The following is a 21,049-nucleotide window of genomic DNA, read 5'->3' as shown; positions in this document are numbered from 1 at the left end:
AAGTCAGAACAGTAGACAAAATTAAGAGGGGTAAATAGACAAAATTATGTTAGGGTGAGGCACAGGCACCTTGTTGTGCTGTGCTCACTTTAACAGGAAGGTGGCTCGGCGGTCCTTCATGGGCAAATTCTGTCATCAAAGTCTGGCATTCTCTGGATTTATGGTGCTTTCAAAAAAACTGGGAACTCAGAAAAAAATCAAATCATGATGACGTCATTGATCTTCAGGTCATAGCTCTAGAAAGAGGCCGGATGACCGTTCAAAACGTATTTTCCCAGGAGCTCGTTTATTCCCGACTTCCCAGTTGTCTTGAACTCACTGAAGTCAAATTTTTGAAGTTCCGAGTTAAAAGTTGTTTTGAGCACAGCACAAATCATGCTTCATTGACAGCATGGCCAACGTTGAATGTTTATGATTTTAAACTTGGAAAAGAGCCCCTTAATCCCAGATTTGGGCCCACACAGCCACTGTCACTGATTTCTTCCAAACCACTCATTGTTGAATTTGCGAATTCCAACTTGTTGTGTTTATGTCCAATGGCCGATGAGCACCAGTACATTTTATCTATAATTTTTCTTATTTATCTTCACATGACAAGGATTAAAAAGGATTTGTCAGTAGATTGTTAACTTGATTCATGATGATGACTGCTAGCTAAGATTTTGAAAGTATGATGTTGACATGATCAATCCAATCAAAGCAACTGTACATATAACGTGATTTGACGTCATTTTATCTGTGGGCAATGACATTGAGCCTTCTTGGATGGGCACTTCTAATGTAACTCTATGGCATCGCCCAAGGGGCTAGAATTGTCTAAGTCTACCCTTAGACTTGGCGGTGACGCAGTGTCCCCATGAGTGACAGAACACTGAGCCAATCACTGCGAAACGCTACATATTTTCTTCTGGCTTGCCCCACTACCACAGAAAGCACTGAAACACCTGCATTGTGGACCTGCCTTACTCAAGAAACCAAAATAAAGAGACCATGTTTGTATGCGGCTTTAATAACAAAATTATATCTATTTTTTGCATTGTTTGTAAACTGACACTTATTAATGCCAAAAAAACATGCTAAAAATGTGGGCACAAAACAGGTTGTCACGCGGGACTAGGTGTGTGTGCAGGAATCAGACGCAGCGAGAGAGTAATGGAGTAAAGTGCTTTACTATTGCACACCAAACTGATAACCCCAATAAAATACAGGGCGCAGGGCACTATACCAGACAACCCAAAACCACAGGGTGTCCAGTATAGAAAACAAAATACACCACGACCTAATATGTACACACGTAACAAAAGACAATCCCGCACAAAACAAGGGCGGGTCAAACTACTACATATAGGGAAGCTAATTAAACCAAAATACACACAGGTGAAACTAATAAGACAAAACCAACAGACAAACGAAAAAGGGATCGGTAGCGGCTAGTAGGACGGTGACGACGACCGCCAAGCACCACCCGAACAGGCAGGGGAGCCAACTTCGGCGGAAGTCGTGACACTGGTTGCATAAAAATAATGCTTTTTTAACTTTAAGTCAGTTGCACAAAACATTTTAAGGTGAATCCCCCCTTTGAAATTAAGTGAAAAAGTTAACTGTTTCATTCAGCTACTTAGCTAAACAATGGAAGATGCACAATCAATGGCAACAAAGCTAGCTAAAACAAGTTTATTAACTTCTGAATCTATTTGGTTATGCTGTCTTGATTGTAGAAGTTTTATTTTGCTCTCACAAAATAAATGCAATCTCTTTTTATGAGAGGTTTAGTCAGTGAATCAGGCCATCTCCACGGTAACCAGATACTCATTCTGCAGTACATGCCTTCCCTTACCAAAATGTGCCATGGTAATACTATGGTACGTTCATTCATACCATGATACTACTATGATATTTTCATTTATACCATGGTATAGTCTGAATCATGGAAATGTACCATGGTTTTAGCCTTGAAGTATGATGGTACTCCCATGCACCTAAATATTGCCATGGTATTGCCTCCTTTATACCATGGTATAGTTGTGGATCATGGAAATACCATGGTTTTAACCTGCATTAGACATTCTACCATGGTAACGCACAATTATGATAAATGTTACCAAAAGTTATCATTATGGTACCATCTTTATTAATTGTGCGTTGCCATAGTACAATGCTAGTATAATGCATTAAATAAGGTCAAAAGACGTCAGTTGGTTTTATATTGATTAATTTATACAACAGTATGGACTTGCTTCTGATAAAGTCAGAGGCAGGCTACTATTGTTGGTCCTAGTTTGTCTGTAACATCAAAGAAAAGGGGAAATTGTTTATGTTTTAATACAGAAATAGTAATACTTTCTGTATTAATAGTACCGTTTTTTCTCATGTTCCGTGTTGCTTGTTTCCACCCACAGAGGGAGCTGCTCGCTCTAGTAGTTGCTACAGTTGCACCATCGAGAGCATCCTGACCGGTTGCATCAGCGCCTGGTATGGCAACTGCTCGTCATCTGACCGTAAGGCGCTACAGAGGGTAGTGCTTACGGCCCAGTACGTCACTGGGGCCAAGCTTCCTGCCATCCAGGAACTATATAATAGGCAGTGTCAGAGGAAAGCCCATAAAATTGTCAGAGAATCCAGTCATCCAAGTCAAAGACTGTTTTCTCTGCTACCGCACAGCAACCGGAGCGCCAAGTCTAGGACCAAAAGGCTCCTTAACAGTTTCTACCCCCAAGCCATAAGACTGCTGAACAATTAATCAAATGGCCACCAGACTATTTACATTGACCCCCCCCCCCCCCCCCATTTGTTTTGTACACTGCTGCTACTCGCTGTTACTTATCTATGCATAGTCACTTCACCCCTACCTACATGTACAAATTACCTCAACTAAAGGTACCCACGCACACTGACTCAGTACCAGTACCCCCTGTTTATAGCCTCGTTATTGTCATTTTATTGTGTTACTTTTTATTATTTTTTACTTTAGTTTATTTGGTAAATCTTTTTTTAATTCTTCTTGAACTGCACTTGTTGGTTAAGGGCTTGTAAAGTAAGCATTTCACAGTAAGGTCTACACTTGTTGTATTCGGCGCATGTGACAAATAAAGTTTGATTTGATTTGATTGTTCACACACACTCCCTCTACAGTGGCTCTCGCACTAGCCTGTGAGTCAGTTGCATGAGAGCCAACTGAAAACTGAAGAGAGAAGTTAAACAAATGATTTTAAACGTTATTATCATGGTAAGTGAGTTATAAAGCATAGGATATGAAACACCAAGTTAAGCAGAGTGTAATGATATAATTGTTATTTATGACGTTTTGATAGTTTCATTTATAAAAGCATAGAAGCAAACCTTGGCTAAAGTTAGCTCCAGTCAAGCTAGCCTGTCGTCATGGCGACAAGACCAACAAACATTCACACAGTGTAAACAAAGATAAACATTTTAACTTGCTGTTTTTAGGGATATGTTGAGAATTATGCGATAAGATGCTAATGAATACCTTTTTCCAAATAGTTTTTTATTGTATGTTGGTTATTTAAGCAATAAGGCTCAAGGGGGTCACAAACCCCCGAGGTGCCTTACTGCTATTATAAACTGGTTGCCAACATAATTAGAGCAGTAAAAATAAATGTTTTGTCATACGTGTGGTATACAGTTTGATATACCACGGCTGTCAGCCAATCAGCATTCAGGGATCGAACCACCCGGTTTATAATTAGAATTATACAATGGGTGGGTCTAATCCTGAATGCTGATTGGTTAAAAACACATTCCAGCCGTTGTCTATTCCACAAGTTGCCAACAGCTAAATCTATGATGTTAAAATGCCTATTTAATCTGTTCCATTTGACTGCGCAATCCACCTTCTCATCAGCCCAGCCAGGCAAATTATAAACTTCATGTCCACTATAAAAAGCATCTAGACATTATCTCACATTTCTTTTAGACTAATATTAAGTTTTCAAAAGCGGAGATTTGTATAAACCTTGCTGTCTATTCAAATTTGATCTCTTGCTGTCTGTCCCATAGTAATGAACATGTCAGGAAGAGAGAGAGGCAGGCAGTGTTTCTCAGCCAGTCAAAATCATCAAACAGCTGGCATAATTTTTATGGATATATCCCAAAAAATGTAAATTAAATAATGTCAGCTAATTTGCAGTCTTTCCAGATTCAGTTTTAAGTGATTGGGTTACTGTTGTTGTGTTGTTGGTTAGCTCCTTTGAACAACAGTGTCCTGACGAGTCAGCACATTTTCTATGCCAGGCGACGACATCAACTACAATATGACTTGGGTTACCATGGAGAAGCTGGTGGGGAAGGGCATGACCAAGGCTATCGGCCTGTCCAGCTTCAACAGCAGACTTGCTCTCCGTAGCCAACATCAAACCTACTATACTTCAGGTGGAAAGCCATCCGTACCTGGCTCAGGTGGAGTGGCTGCGACACTGCAGGGACAGGGACAGGGACCTGTGTGTAAAATCGGAGAGGGCCTGTTGTCTGGTCCTTTGGCAGTCTCTATGGTGGTGCCACAGGGTTCAATCCTTGGGCCGACTCTTTTCTCTATATACATCAATGATGTCGCTCTTGCTGCTGGTGATTCTCTGATTCACTTCTACGCATTCAACACCATTCTGTATACTTCAGGCCCTTCTTTGGACACTGTGTTAACTAACCTCCAAACCAGCTTCAATGCCATACAACTCTCATTCCGTGGCGCAGCATCACTACCCTGGACGGTTCTGACTTAAAATGTGTGGACAACTACAAATACCTAGGTGTCTGGTTAGACTGTAAACTCTCCTTCCAGACTCACATTAAGCATCTCGAATCCAAAATTAAATCTTGAGTCAGCTTCCTATTTCACAGCAAAGCATCCTTCACTCATGCTGCCAAACACCCTCTTAAAACTGACTATCCTGCCGATCCTTGACTTTGGCGATGTAATTTACAAAATAGCCTCCAACATTTTACTCAGCGAATTGGATGCAGTCTATCCCAGTGCCATCCATTTTGTCACCAAAGCCCCATATACTACCCACCACTGCGACTTGTATGCTCTTGTTGGCTGGCCCTCGCTTCATATTCTTCGCCAAACCCACTGGCTCCATGTCATCTATAAAAGTATTTGCAAGGTAAAGCTCCGCCTTATCTCAGCTCACTGGTCACCATTGCAGCACCCACCCATAGCACGTGCTCCAGCAGGTATATTTCACTGGTCACCCCGAAAGCCAATTCCTCCTTCGGCCGCCTTTCCTTCCAGTTCTCTGCTGCCAATGACTGGAACGAACTGCAAAAATCACTGATGCTGGAGACTCATATCTCCCTCACTAGCTTTAAGCACCAGCTGTCAGAGCAGCTCACAGATCACTGCACCTGTACATAGCCCATCCAACTATCTCAGGATGACCTCAGGATGAGGTAGGTAGATTGGGTGGGCTATTTAGAGATGGGCTATGTATAACGGCATTGAACAAAGGCTGGTGCTACATTGTACCAACCATCACAGTTGATGGGAAGCCCGTCCCCAGGGATGCAGGACATCCACACGACACCTTCAGTGACCCCTACTGAGTAATGCCCCACACTGCTGCCCACTTTTGTGCCTTGGGAACACCCTCCCCTTCCTCAACTCCCTCTAATGTTGTGTCCCGATTCGATTAAATGGCTTCCTTTAGTCATCATCCTCCTGAGTGACTGATTTGAAAGGACTTTCTGTAGGGGAATGAAGGTTGGTAACAGGGAAATACTGCTTTTTGAGAGCATTGGGACATAGTATCTGTGTTCTTCGTAAATAAAAATGTTTTGCTACTGGCCAAAAATATATATATATTTTATGCAACCGGGCCCAGGGCCTATCTACAACTCTCCCAATGTATCAATAGTGTAACTATGTCTATCAGTCAGTAACACTGTGAACTTCAAACCTGTCTCTATTGTTTTAACATGGACCCTCTTTATTTTTCTCCTCTATCCATGACCCACTCCCTACCTCTGTCATGCACACATACGTGCACACATACGTACAAAGACACACACACATGTACAAAGACACACACACAAACACCGGCTTTGATGCTAATTGATTTATGTTTTTTTTTATATAATGCAGAAAGGAATGAAGAAATTCTAATAAAATCAATCAATCAATTGTATTTTATAAAGCCATTTTTACATCAGCAATTGTCAAAGTGCAATTGGCCTACAGAGTTTGCAATGCAGATGTAGAAGCACAGTGGCTAGGAAAAACTCATAGAAAGACAGAAACCTAGGAAGAAACCAAGAGTCGTGGCCAGTCCTCATCTAGCTGCACCGGATTGAGATGATAAGAGTATATGGACATTAAGGCCAGATCATCAGACGTTCATAGATGACTAGCAGGGTCAAATAATAATCACAGTGGTTATAGAGGGTGCAACAGGTCAGCACCTCAGGGGTAAATGTCAGTTGGCTTTTCATAGCTGAGCATTCAGAGGTTGAGACAGCAGGGGTGGCGGAGAGAGAGAGAAAAATAATGAGAGAGAGAGATCTGGAGAAATGCAGGCCATTAATGCAGTGGTCACTTCCAGGGTCCAGATTTAAAAGAACCATCTGAAAACGACTTGTATTGCTGTTATTGTGATAAATTAAATTCTCTGTTTCAAAAAACAAAGTTTACATGTGGTATTATGTCTGAATGCATTCTCCAGACTCACTACCCATTTGGGATCTTTCAGAACCTGACTGTCTGTCTTCTCTGCTGAGGTTGCACTCTGTTGCACTACTTATCCTACTCGTAGGCAAAACTGGAAAGATGGGAAGAAAGATGGCAGCTATCAGTATAGTTTCTTTAAAAAAACTAAAGAATGCTCCTGTTCATATAATTTAGATTGATGATAGAGGTATCAAAGTGTTAGGTATACAATACCTTCATAAAGTTTTTTTTTCTTCTCACCCATCTACACACAATACCCCATAATGACAAAGTGAAAACATGTTTTAGGAAATGTTTGCAAATGTATTGATAATGAAATACAGAAATATCTCATTTACATACAGTACCAGTCAAAAGTTTGGACACACCTACTTATTCAAGGGTTTTTCTTTATTTTGACATTTTTTACATTGTAGAATAATATTGAAGACATAAAACTATGAAATAACACATATGGAATCATGTAGTGTGCAAAGCTGTCATCAAGGCAAAGGGTGGCTACTTTGTTTAACACTTTTTTGGTTACTACATGATTCCAGTTTTGATGTCTTCACTATTATTATACAATGTATAAAATAGTAAAAATAAAGAAAAAAAATGTTTTTAGTCTCTAAAAGCTTTGCACTGAACCAGGTTATCCTCTAAGATTTTGCCTGTGCTTAACTCTATTCCGTTTCTTTTTTATCCTGAAAAGCTCCCCAATCCTTAATGATTACAAGCATACCCATGACATGATGCAGCCACCAATATGCTTGAAAATATGTAGAGCGGTACTCAGTAATGTGTTCTATTGGATTTGCCCCAAACATAACACTTTGTATTCAGGAGAAAAAGTTAGATGCTTTGCCACATTTTTTTGCATTATTACTTTGGTGCCTTGTTGCAAGGATGCATGTTTTGGAATATTTGTACAGGCTACCTTCATTTTCACTCTGTCAATTAGGTTATTATTGTGTAGTAACTACAATATTGTTTATCCATCCTCAGTTTGCTAATATCACAGCCATTAAACTCTGTAACTGTTTTAAAGTCACCATTGGCCTCAAGGTGAAATCCCTGAGGGGTTTCCTTCTTCTCCAGCAACTGAGTTAGGAAGGATGCCTATATCTTTGTAGTGACTGGGTGGGTGCATTGATACACCATCTAAAGTGCAATTAATAATTATTATGTGTAGGCCAGTGACACAAAATCTTAATTTAAACCATTTTAAATTCAGGCTGTACCACAACAAAAGGTGGAAAAAGTCAAGGGGTGTGAATACTTTCTGAAGACACTATAAGTAACCACCTACTTATGTGTCAAGCGTCTAGAAGAGTTTAGAATATTAAAAACAAAGTGGAACAGAATAAACACATTGTAAACACATTTTATTTAAAGGGGGTGCCCCTGGTAGAATATACTGTACCATGATGACTTCTGCTTCTGTACATCCACTTGATGGAGACATGTGCCACATTTTTTGAGTCATTAACTATTGAGTCAATAAGTATTCAACCCTTTTGTTATGGCAAGCCTAGATAAGAAACAACAAATATAATACAAATAATCTGAATATGAGGTGACCTGCATTCAATTACTCTATATGGGGCATTAGTCTCAAGGTACAGGGCTGAGTAACAAACACATACATACAAAAAATAATATGACTGGAATTACAAAACCTTTTGACATTAAAAAAATAAATGTTGTCTTCCAAATTCAAGTTATTCCTTTGAAAATGTATGGACCTGTGGCTACCCCCTTAGTGCCTGTCTGTGTTGTTACGTGAGAGACTAGGGTCTGTGGCTTTTTAACTCAGGGTAAGGGTCGCAGGGAGAGATGGTGCATGGCATGCGTGTTGTATAGATAGGTCAGTGCAGGGACAGGCCCACTAGTGTGTCTGTCTGACACATCAGTTTAGCAGACTGGGGGGAACGTTTGAGAGGAAGAGTCACCGCGTGGTCATGCTAAGAGTAGAGCACTGTCTGTGTGCCAAATTGCCAATACATCATAGCACATGCACCAATAACCATTCTATCATACTACCTTGACCAATGTTTTTGGCATTGTATGCATATGTACCCAATGTTACTCAATGGTGAAATAATAGTCAGAATACAAACATGTTTTCAGTTGTCCTCAATTTATATAACATTCACAGTAAAGTCACACTTCTAATAGAATATCAGTAGTCTCCTTAGCTTTATCTAGATTCATTGAGTCAGACTAGCTATATTCAGTAATAATAGCAGACATTTATCCAACATAATTGTCATTATTACATCCCCCTCTACTGTTAGACAGCTGTGTGACTTGAATTCCAGACAGCTTCATAATAGTAGATGGCCACATGTGGAATGTGTGTAATGCGTTGTGCCCTTAGGTAGAATTAATAAATTGCATAAAGAGAAAAAGCATGTCTGTTTAAATGTCAGTGCAGCTGTAGCTTTGCATTAAAAGCTCAGTGTGACACCGCCATATGTGTTGCCCTGATGGGTAAGACATTTGCCAGAATGAATCTGCTCAACACATCTTTTGATTGCACTTTATTTTGCTCTGCTGTTTTCATTGGTATTTAGGCCTACCTGGTATTTTGTAGGACATTATGAGTACTTTCTGGTACTTGGTAATCATTTAACGCAGCTGATAAATGGTGTCAAGTGATGCTTGATTTAATGAATCCACCAAAAAAGTAAATCTTAGATTATTACTATGTAATAACACTTTTCTATGTCATGTAAAATATTGCTACCCAGGTTTTTAATTTAATTCTTTCAAATACACTGTGCAAATAAAGAAATAAATATATTATGAAAGTGACACAAACAATTGCAAGATAAGACATTGATATTACTTGGTCAACTACTGCCATTGAAAAATTATACCAAAGTTAGCAAATAGAACAAACATTGTTTAAAATTAAAAATGTTATACCCTCCTAAAAATGCATCTAAATAAATATGCACTAATTCATATACACTTTGTAGCAACATCTTTTCAATAAAAATGTTGGCCCTTAAATGGGCAATCTGCGATTGCTACATCCATTTTGGACTTCAAATTCATGATATATGGCCAATGATTCTTGACAAACATGACTTATTATGCATCACGAGCTTAGTTCGTCTGTCGTACCCCACCAGAACCCAAAATATAAGCTTGTTTGAACTGCAGATTGCCCTTTAACTAATACATGACACTTGTGGGAATACAGCACCATTGGATATAGAATGAAATAACATAATATCCTATTAATAATAAAGTGATTTTCATTGGAGCAGCAAAATCAAGTACCCATTGCGCTAATTTTGTTGGATATAGTTTGCAAATTTGTGTTAAAAAAGTGTGAGAGAGACAGAAGTAAATAAAATCAGATTAAGATTGTGTATTGATTGAGTATTAATTGATTGCGTTAAATCAAATCCCAATGTGTTTTAGCTGACTGTGCTAATATCAGAGGACTTTAGAGTATTTGAGACAAAAAAGGAGGGAGCAAGAACCTGGACAGAGGGACACAAAGACAAACAAGAGCAGAGTATAAGGGAAAGTCATATATTGAGCAGCGAGGGCGGTGGGGGAGTTCCTCATATGCAGGCGTCGAAAGCCCAGCCAAGCTCCTTCAAAAAGCTCTTCTTCCCACACTTGACCTTTCCGTAGCGTTCCAGCTGCAGCTCGGGCACTGCTGAGCGCCAGCCAATCAGAGCCTGGGTGGTCTGCGGAACAGGGGGAGAGGGTCCCACCTGCAACAAACCTCAGTGTCACGCATGGCCAAGCATTTCCGTCTGCATCCCAAATGGCACCATATTCTTTACGTTTTGCAATACTATGTACACTCGCATCCATATGTATTTGAACAGTGAGGATAAAATAAAAAATCCATCAGTTTTGATTTGAGATCAAATGTTTCATATGCAGGCGACAGTACAGAATGTCACCTTTATTTGATGATTGTATGAAACTAACAGTCAGGTAAAAAATAATTGGCACCGTTGATAATGGTGAGCAAAAACTATATTAAAAATACTGAGCTACTGTATATTGTATGCTCCAAAAAAATTGAAAATGATTTTATACTAACAATGCCTTAGAGAAAGAGATTTTGCTTAACAAGATATATTTTTTTCTCTGAAAAAGAGAGGTCAAAATTATTGGCACCCCCGTTTTCAATACCTTTCAATGCCTCACCTACAGAAGCAACCAGGTTTTTGGCTAAAATGTCCTGGTACTGGGTAAAGTTTATGATGCCGTTGAACTTAAAGCAGGAATGCGCAGGTTGTGGGCGCCCCTACAAAAAAATACAAAATATGCATGACATTGTCTAGTGGTAACCTAGTGGTTAGAGCGTTGTACTAGTAACCGAAAGGTTGCAAGTTCATATTCCCGAGCTGACAAGGTACAAATCTGTCGTTCTGCCCCTGAACAGGCAGTTAACCCACTGTTCCTATGCCGTCATTGAAAATAAGAATTTGTTCTTAACTGACTTGCCAAGTAAAATAAAATAAAAAAATTGGAGGACCCAAAAAAGTCGATAGCGATTAATCGGGCAATTTTTAAAATGTATTTGTAATAATGACAATTGCAACAATACTGAATGAAAACTTATTTTAACTTAATATAGTACATCAATAAAAATCAATTTAGGCTCATAAATAATGAAATATTTTCAATTTGGATTAAATAATGCAGAAACAAAGTGTTGGAGAAGAAAGTAAAATTGCAATATGTGCCATGTAAAAAAGATAATGTTTAAGTTCCTTGCTCAGAACATGAGAACATATGAAAGTTGGTGGTTCCTTTTAACATGAGACTTCAATATTCCAAGGTAAGAGGTTTTAGGTTGTAGTTAATATAGTATTTATAGGACTATTTCTCTCTATACCATTTGTATTTCATATACCTTTGACTATTGGATGTTCTTATAGGCACACTTTAGTATTGCCAGTGTAACAGTATAGCTTCCGTCCCTCTCCTCGCCCCTACCTGGGCTCGAACCAGGAACACATCGACAACAGCCACACTCGAAGCAGCATTACCCATCGCTCCACAAAAGCTGTGGCCCTTGCAGAGCAAGGGGAACAACCACTCCAAGTCTCAGAGCAAGTGACGTTTGAAACGCTGTTATCGCGCACCCGCTAACTAGCTATCCATTTCACATCGGTTACACCAGCCTAATCTCGGGAGTTGATAGGCTTGAAGTCATAAACAGCGCTGTGTTTGCGAAGAGCTGCTGGCAAAACGCACGAAAGTGCTGTTTAAATGAATGCTTGCGAGCCTGCTGCTGCCTACCATCGCTCAGTCAGACTGCTCTATCAAATATCAAATCATAGACTTTATAACATAATAACACACAGAAATACGAGCCTTTGGTCATTAATATGTTCAAATCCGGAAACTATCATTTCGAAAACAAAACGTTTATTATTTCAGTGAAATACGGAACCGTTCGGTATTTTATCTAACGGGTGGCATCCATAAGTCTAAATATAATTACGTAAAATTCTGGCAAATTAGTTCGCAATGAGCCAGGCTGCCCAAACTGTTGCATATACCCTGACTCTGCGTGCAATGAACACAAGAGAAGTGACACAATTTCACCTGGTTAATATTGCCTGCTAACCTGGATTTCTTTTAGCTAAATATGCAGGTTTAAAAATATATACTTCTGTGTATTGATTTTAAGAAAGGCATTGGTGTTTATGGTTAGGTACAGTCGTGCAACGATTGTGCTTTTTCGCAAATGCGCTTTTGTTAAATCATCCCCCTGCGTTGCATCGATTATATGCAACGCAGGACACGTTAGATAAACTAGTAATATCATCAACCATGTGTAGTTAACTAGTGATTATGATTGATAGATTGTTTTTTATAAGATACTAGTTATAATCACTAGTTTATAAATCACTAGTTTAATGCTAGCTAGCAACTTACCTTGGCTTCTACTGCATTTTCGTAACAGGCAGGCCCCTCGTGGAGTGCAATGAGAGGCAGGTGGTTAGAGTGTTGGACTAGTTAACTGTAAGGTTGCAGATTGAATCCCTGAGCTGACAAGGTAAAAATCTGTCGTTCTGCCCCTGAACAAAGCAGTCAACCCGCCGTCATTGTAACGATTCTCTTCTTGTGAAGTAGAGGCGGACCAAAGCGCAGCGTGGTGGTTGTTCATTGTATTTTATTCACGACACTATACATGAACAAACTAACGAAAAAACAAGAAACGTGAGAACTCAAAACCTAATACAGCCTATCTGGTGAATACTACACAAAGACAGGAACAATCACCCACAAACACACAGTGAAACCCAGGCTACCTAAGTATGATTCTCAATCAGAGACAACTAATGACACCTGCCTCTGATTGAGAACCATACTAGGCCGAAAACATAGAACTGCCCCAAAACATAGAAAAACAAACATAGACTGCCCACCCAACTCACGCCCTGACCATACTAAATAAATACAAAAACAAAGGAAATAGAGGTCAGAACGTGACAGTACCCCCCCCCCCCAAAGGTGCGGACTCCGGCCGCAAAACCTTGACCTATAGGGGAGGGTCTGGGTGGGCGTCTGTCCGCGGTGGCGGCTCTGGCGCGGGACGCGGACCCCACTTCGCCATTGTCTCAGTCCGCCTTATTGTCCGCCTCCGTGGCTTACTCACCATGCCCACCCCTCTCAATGACCCCACTGGACAGAGGGGCTGCTCGGGACAGAGGGGCAGCTCGGGACAGAGGTGAAGCAGCTGCTCGGGACAGAGGGACAACTGCTCGGGACAGAGGGGCGATAGCAGCTCGGGACAGAGGGACAGCTGCTCGGGACAGAGGGACAGCTGCTCCGGGCGGAGGGGCTCTAGCGGCCCCTGGCTGACTGGCGGCACTGGCGGCCCCTGGCTGACTGGCGGCCACTGGCTGACTGGCGGCGCTGGCGCTGGGCTGACGGGCGGCACTGGCGGCCCCTGGCTGACGGGCGGCGTTGGCGGCCCCTGGCTGACGGGCGGCGCTGGTGGCGCTGGGCAGACGGGCGGCGCTGGCGGCGCTGGGCGGCGCTGGCGGCGCTGGGCAGACGGGCGGCGCTGGGCAGACGGGCGGCGCTGGCGGCGCTGGGCAGACGGGCGGCGCTGGCGGCGCTGGGCAGACGGGCGGCGCCGGCGCTGGCGGCGCTGGGCAGACGGGCGGCGCTGGCGGCGCTGGGCAGACGGGCGGCGCCGGCGCTGGCGGCGCTGGGCAGACGGGCGGCGCTGGCGGCGCTGGGCAGACGGGCGGCGCTGGCGGCGCTGGGCAGACGGGCGGCGCTGGCGGCGCTGGGCAGACGGGCGGTGCTGGCAGCGCTGGGCAGACGGGCGGCGCTGGCGGCGCCGGGAAGCATCGATGGCGCCGGGCAGACGGGAAGCTCCGATGGCGCCGGGCAGACGGGAAGCTCCGATGGCGCCGGGCAGACGGGAAGCTCCGATGGCGCCGGGCAGACGGGAAGCTCCGGCAGAGGCGCCGGGCAGACGGGAAGCTCCGGCAGAGGCGCCGGGCAGACGGGAAGCTCCGGCAGAGGCGCCGGGCAGACGGGAAGCTCCGGCAGAGGCGCCGGGCAGACGGGAAGCTCCGGCAGAGGCGCCGGACAGGCGGGAGGCTCCGGCAGAGGCGCCGGACAGGCGGGAGGCTCCGGCAGAGGCGCCGGACAGGCGGGAGGCTCCGGCAGAGGCGCCGGACAGGCGGGAGGCTCCGGCAGAGGCGCCGGACAGGCGGGAGGCTCCGGCAGAGGCGCCGGACAGGCGGGAGGCTCCGGCAGAGGCGCCGGACAGGCGGGAGGCTCCGGCGCCGGACAGGCGGGAGGCTCCGGCAGAGGCGCCGGACAGGCGGGAGGCTCCGGCAGAGGCGCCGGACAGGCGGGAGGCTCCGGCAGAGGCGCCGGACAGACGGGAGACTCCGGCAGCGCTGGAGAGGAGGAAGGCTCTGGTAGCGCCGGAGAGGCGGGAGACTCCGGCAGCGCTGGAGAGGAGGAAGGCTCTGGACGGATGGGCCGGAGAGACAGCCTGGTACGGGGAGCTGCCACCGGAGGGCTGGGGTGTGGAGGTGGTGACGGATAGACCGGGCCGTGCAGGCGCACTGGAGCTCTTGAGCACCGAGCCTGCCCAACCTTACCCGGTTGAATGGTCCCGGTCGCCCTGCCAGTGCGGCGAGGTGGAATAGCCCGCACTGGGCTATGCAGGCGAACCGGGGACACCGTGCGCAAGGCTGGTGCCATGTAAGCCGGCCCAAGGAGACGCACTGGAGACCAGATGCGTAGAGCCGGCTTCATGGCACTTGGCTCGATGCCCACTCTAGCCCGGCCGATACGCGGAGCTGGAATGTACCGCACCGGGCTGTGCACCCGCACTGGGGACACCGTGCGCTCCACAGCATAACACGGTGCCTGCCCGGTCTCTCTAGCCCCCCGGTAACCACAGGAAGTTGGCTCAGGTCTCCTACCTGGCGTAGCCATACTCCCTGTTAGCCCCCCCCCCAATAAATTTTTGGGGCTGACTCCCGGGCTTCCATCCACGACGCCGCGCTGCCTCCTCATACCAGCGCCTCTCCGCTTTCGCCGCCTCCAGTTCTTCTTTGGGACGGCGATATTCTCCTGGCTGAGCCCAGGGTCCTCTTCCGTCTAATTCGTCCTCCCATGTCCATACCTCCTCGCGCTGCTCCTGCTGCTGCTTTTTCCTTTGCCCATTACCACACCGCTTGGTCCTGTTGTGGTGGGTGAATCTGTAACGATTCTCTTCTTGTGAAGTAGAGGCGGACCAAAGCGCAGCGTGGTGGTTGTTCATTGTATTTTATTCACGACACTATACATGAACAAACTAACGAAAAAACAAGAAACGTGAGAACTCAAAACCTAATACAGCCTATCTGGTGAATACTACACAAAGACAGGAACAATCACCCACAAACACACAGTGAAACCCAGGCTACCTAAGTATGATTCTCAATCAGAGACAACTAATGACACCTGCCTCTGATTGAGAACCATACTAGGCCGAAAACATAGAACTGCCCCAAAACATAGAAAAACAAACATAGACTGCCCACCCAACTCACGCCCTGACCATACTAAATAAATACAAAAACAAAGGAAATAGAGGTCAGAACGTGACAGTCATTGAAAATAAGAATGTGTTCTTAACTGACTTGCCTAGTTAAAAATAAAGGTGTAAAATAATAGTAATAATAATAAAACAGCAAAATCGGTGTCCAAAAATACCGATTTCCGATTGTTATGAAAACTTGAAATCGGCCCTAATTAAATCGGCCATTCCGATTAATCGGTCGACCTCTATTCTGAACGTCACATAATTCGTAAATCTGCACAAACCACACAAATGCAATTGATTATTTACGCATAAGCTAAATGATAACATAATATACACATACACAGACAGTCTAGGTTATTGGTTAGAACTTAATACAAATGGCAACAGGTCCCTAGTTGACCAACACAATATGACACAGATTTAAAGAGAGAGAGCATGAGAGAAAAGCATACTTGGATACATTTGTAAACTATGCCTAGTTTAGCCCTAATACCATGCCCCAAACTGTCACTCTTATGGGTTAGAATTATAATGCATGTATTTATGTGTTGGTCTCCGTTGGGTATCTCGTCATAGACCGAGTTCTGCTTAGTGGGATAGGTTTGGCTGACGCCCTGGCCGACACCCTGGTTTGGCCGACGCCCTGTTCTTCGTTACCGGGTGTAAAGTCTCTGATTGTACACACGATGTCACAATGTCCTTTCTCTTGGTTGTCTGTTCCCTTGCACTCGTTCTGTGAGAATGGTCTTCTTGGGAGGCTAATCAGCCATGTCGACGCTCCCAGCTTGGGCAAGAGGGCTGTGTAGACAACCGATGACTTGAAGAGAATAACAAGTTGGTCCTTCTTGAATTCACATTCTTAGATACAGTAGGATTCATTATTAAGAGGTTCCTTTGTCCTCTTCAACCTCGTGTTGCGTTTCGGGGTCGCGACTACTTGTAAACCTTGCCTGCACTGCGTGGTAAACTTAGTCTGGTATGTAAATTCTTAACTCACATGTTTTATACCCCAGGGTTGAAAGGCGTTCCCGTCTTTATGACACACTCTCTGGGTTACCTGGGGTGTAGCTAGTTTCGAGGTATTATAAATGGCTATGATCTTGTTTAGACAACTAAAATCACAGTCTTATTGTCATCAAAACATTCTCCTTCATCTGGATATTTTCTACACAACATAAAGTATGTATGTAAACATCACATACACATTATGAAAACGCTTTAAGTTAATGTTTTCGTTATAGCGTCTTCTAACTTTTAATTAAATAACAAAATCGACATTCCTTTTCATATTCCATCTATCATTGTTACCACCATTTTGGCTGATGAAATATAATGTCCCAAAGTCTATTTATTGCATGTTACAGTTCCGAGGTAGAGTCTCCATAAGGAAGGCCCACACAGACATTCCAGTCCCAAACACTAAAGGAAGAAGGATTTATAACGGGCGTGAGGTGTCATAATGGTCGGGGATCTGTTTGTTAACTTGGCTTTCAAGGGTAGGATAGATATACAGTATGTCTGTAGCAGTTTGGGTCTAGAGTGTCTCCCCCTTTGAATAGGGGGATGCCCGCAGCAGCTTTCCAATCTTTGCGGATCTCAGACGATAGGGGTTGAAAGAATTTTGGCAGATCATTTTATAAGGAGAATGTCCAGATTGTCTAGCCCGGCTGATTTGTAAGGGGTCCAGATTTTGCAGCTCTTTTAGAACATCAGCTATCTGAATTTGGGTGAAGGAGAAATCTGGGAGGCTTGGGCAAGTTGCTGTGGGGGGGGGGGGGGGGGGGGTGCAGGGCTGTTGACCGGGGTAGGGGTAGCCAGGTGGAAAGCATGACCAGCCGTAGAAAAATGCTTATTGAAATTCTCCATTAGCACGGATTTATCGGTGGTGACAGTGTTTCCTAGCCTCAGTGCAGTGGGCAGCTGGGAGGAGGTGATCTTATTCACTATGGACTTTACAGTGTCCCAGAACTTTTTGGAGTTTGTGCACAGGATGCAAATTTCTGTTTGAAAAAGCTAGCCTTTGCTTTCCTAACTGCCTGTGTATTTTGGTTCCTAACTTCCCTGAAAAGTTGCATATCGTGGGGGCTATTCTATGCTAATGTAGTACGCCACAGGATGTGAAGCTGGTTGAGAGAATGCCAAGAGCGTGCAAAGCTGTCAAGGCAAAGGGTGGCTACTTTGAAGAATCTAAAATATATTTTGATTTGTACATGATTCCATGTGTTATTTTATAGTTTTGATGTCTTCACTATTATTCTACAATGTAGAAAATAGTAAAAAATAAAGAAAAACCCTTGAATGAGTAGGTGTCCAAACCTTTGACTGGTATGGTACGTTGTAAACTTTCATTCATAGGCTAGGTTTTAGCAACCTCATGATGGGTGTAGAGAAAATGATAGTATCATGTAGTAACCTAAACCTATCACTGTTACTTTGAACTGGGTGAATGGAATATAAATGAGAGTCATCCAATATTCTGTAATTGAAATAAGGCCATGCTCATGGAATTTTTTTGTTGTCCTCTTCATCTTAAACGGCACTGACTGTCACTGGTGTGCACTACCTGGTACAGTAGCTCTTTGCCCTCGGACTCTTGTTGGCCCTTCTCAGCTCTGTGAACTACAGTGGCTATCAATTAATAAAAGGGTCAATTGTGCCTGGTACAGTCCCCCAGTATCTAAAGAACTACTGTATATCACTACTGTTAGGGACTGTCATTCCTACGCAACGAGAGGCAGTGCCAAAGATTTTGTGTCATGTCGATTCAAGATTGATACTGGCCAGAACAAGTTTTTGAAATACGACTGGTAGAGTGGAATAAACTCCTGGCTGAGATAAAAACTGTTTCTGCCAGTCTTAGGTTCAAATACCACTGCAAGGCTTGGTTAATGTTGAGATGTGTAACATGTAAAGCCAATCTGCGCTAGAGGAGGTATTTGTTAGATGTTTATATATGCTATTTTTTTTGTATAGATCTAAATGTGGACATTGTGCATGATTGAATCTATGGCACGTGTTTGGCCCTGCAGCCACTTGCCTACCAATAGAGGACCACAATGACTTTTTGTGTATATAATCCTCTGCAATTTGGTATTAATATTGGTTGCCTGGTGTGGCTTCTTAAAGTATTTTAAATGGTCAAATAAAATCGATGGCACACACGTGCGTTCATTCTATCTTGTGAATTGAAATAAGGAGAAATAAAGTTGATTTAGTAGGTTTCTGGTGTAGCAGGTTGAACATCACATTGACACAATGATAGCGATGCATGTAGCTGAAGGGTTAGGCTGTTCGTCATCATCTATGGCTGACTTTGTTTCCTCCATCCAACAGGTACAAACTATCCTGTGCATTATAGGTTGACGTAGGAAACCATGAAATAAATTGTTACTTCAATCGTACATGGTACATTGCAATGTAATATTCCCGTATACACCCCACTGTTTCCTGTGTGTATGCCAAATAAACTATTTTGATTTGATAATTATTCATGGAAAAAGCGTACATTACAGCGACGACGACGTACGCACCGTTTATGAATTCAACCACCTCATCTTCTTTAATGCTCTCCAGGGTTGTGAATCACCATCAATGTTCTGTTGATTACAGCCACATTTGGGGGGGAAAGACATTACTACCAAATAAGTACATGTCACAACAGCAACCTTTACATACATAGGATGTGGTGTTGTGCTGTAACCAGTGTAATGTGTCATGCTAATGTAATAATCCTATTACTTGATGGCCCAACGTCCACCAATATGTCATGCAGATGAGCTATTGTTTACTTTGCTGACCACGCTGGATATTCATTCAAGTGTTCTGGTGGGTAGTTCACACTAGGTAGGAATAGGCTAACTATTTTTGGTCGATTACCAACTAAATAATTATTGAATCACAAAGCATAACAAAAAAATGCATACAGAATTTCTTACTTTTCTTTCAGAGTTGGGGTTTGCACAACTACAACTTGTACTGCCTCAGGTTCCCTCGAAATCAGACTGTCTCCACCAATATCTCGATGAGAAATACGTGTGTGATGTTACTGTAACGTTACCAAATAGCTAGGTGGTCGAGAGCATTTTCATCCAAGGACCACCCCAGAAAATGCTCTCGACCACCTAGCATGATCCTCTACAAACCAAACACACTAACTTTATCATGTCAACAGTCTGTAGTTGTAGCATTAGCTAGCTAGTGTTAGCTAGTTGAAATAAAGGCACTCGAGGGCCTCCTGGGTGGTGCAGTGGTTAAGGGTGCTGTACTGCAGTACTCTGTGCCACCAGAGACCCTGGGTTCGTGTCCAGGCTCTGTCGTAACCGGCCGTGACTGGTAGGTCCGTGGGGCAACACACAATTGGCCTAGCGTCGTCCGGGTTAGGGAGGGCTTGGCCGGTAGGGATATCCTTGTCTCATCGCGCATCAGCGACTCCTGTGGCAGGTTATGTGCAGTGCACGCTAACCAAGGTTGCCAGGTGCACAGTGGTGCGGCTGGCCTCCGGGTTGGATGCGCTGTGTTAAGAAGCAGTGCGGCTCGGCTTGTGTATCGGAGGATGCATGACTTTCAACCTTCGTCTCTCCCGAGCCCGTACGGGAGTTGTAGCGATGAGACAAGATAGTAGCTACTAAACAATTGGATACCACGAAATTGGGGAGAAAAAGGGGTAATTTAAAAAATAAATAAATAAAGGCACTCGGCACCTTGTGGGGTTTACAATGATGCTATTCCTTTGAGTACAAACCAGCCAGAATACAGAAAATGTTAGCTACCTAGCTAGCTTGAACATTTTACCATTGAACACAATAAGGTTAGCAGCTAACATAGCTAGCAGGCTAAAACACTTACCTAATGAGAACGGTGGTCATTTCGGCAACACCTTTCAATGTTAATTACAATGTTTATCCAGTTTCTGGATTGGTCACGAGGAGTCTTTCTCTTCTGGGGTCGAGTTGGTTAGGATCCAAGAACCGACAATGATGCTTGTTTCTGTTGTCCCTGCGACAAGGAGCTTAAATGCAACATAGTATGTGAGCAGAGTTGAGCTGTTGGAAATGACTCATGAGCGGTGCTTCCACTCACTTAAAACCTGCTCTAAGCTCACAGGAGAAAAAAAACCCCGCTCCAAATTCGCTACATTCATTCAAATCACAATTTAACCAAACCCAATCTATTTTTGTGACGACCTGTAAGAAATTAACATAATTTCAAATTGGCTACATGTCATAATAAACAGCATATACAGTAAATAGGTCATGAGCCAGGAAATCAATAATTTAGGCTATATTAGTTCAAGGCTTTAGCCTACAACGAAATACATTGTGAAGCATTTCCGAGAG

At 43.6% G+C, this 21,049-nt stretch overlaps 1 protein-coding gene and 1 long non-coding RNA gene across 2 annotated transcripts in view; both read right to left on the bottom strand.

The window, feature by feature from the left end:
• Window positions 1–21,049, bottom strand: part of LOC149982494 (uncharacterized) — a 493,843-nt gene that overhangs the window by 37,962 nt on the left and 434,832 nt on the right. The gene's annotated exons all lie outside the window — the stretch shown is intronic.
• Window positions 9,532–21,049, bottom strand: part of LOC110527642 (ciliary microtubule inner protein 1-like) — a 37,526-nt gene continuing 26,008 nt past the window's right edge. The window contains exon 4 of the mRNA XM_021609050.3: window positions 9,532–10,398. Coding sequence (XP_021464725.1) covers window positions 10,243–10,398 — 156 coding nt within the window. The 3' untranslated portion in view covers window positions 9,532–10,242. The remainder of the gene's footprint in view (window positions 10,399–21,049) is intronic.

The sequence above is a fragment of the Oncorhynchus mykiss genome, chromosome 7 (assembly GCF_057628025.1).
Source record: "Oncorhynchus mykiss isolate SJ-2025 chromosome 7, ASM5762802v1, whole genome shotgun sequence".
Classification (NCBI taxonomy): domain Eukaryota; kingdom Metazoa; phylum Chordata; class Actinopteri; order Salmoniformes; family Salmonidae; genus Oncorhynchus; species Oncorhynchus mykiss.
Note: the sequence above shows the minus strand (reverse complement) of the source record. Positions and strands in the feature narration are given on the sequence as shown.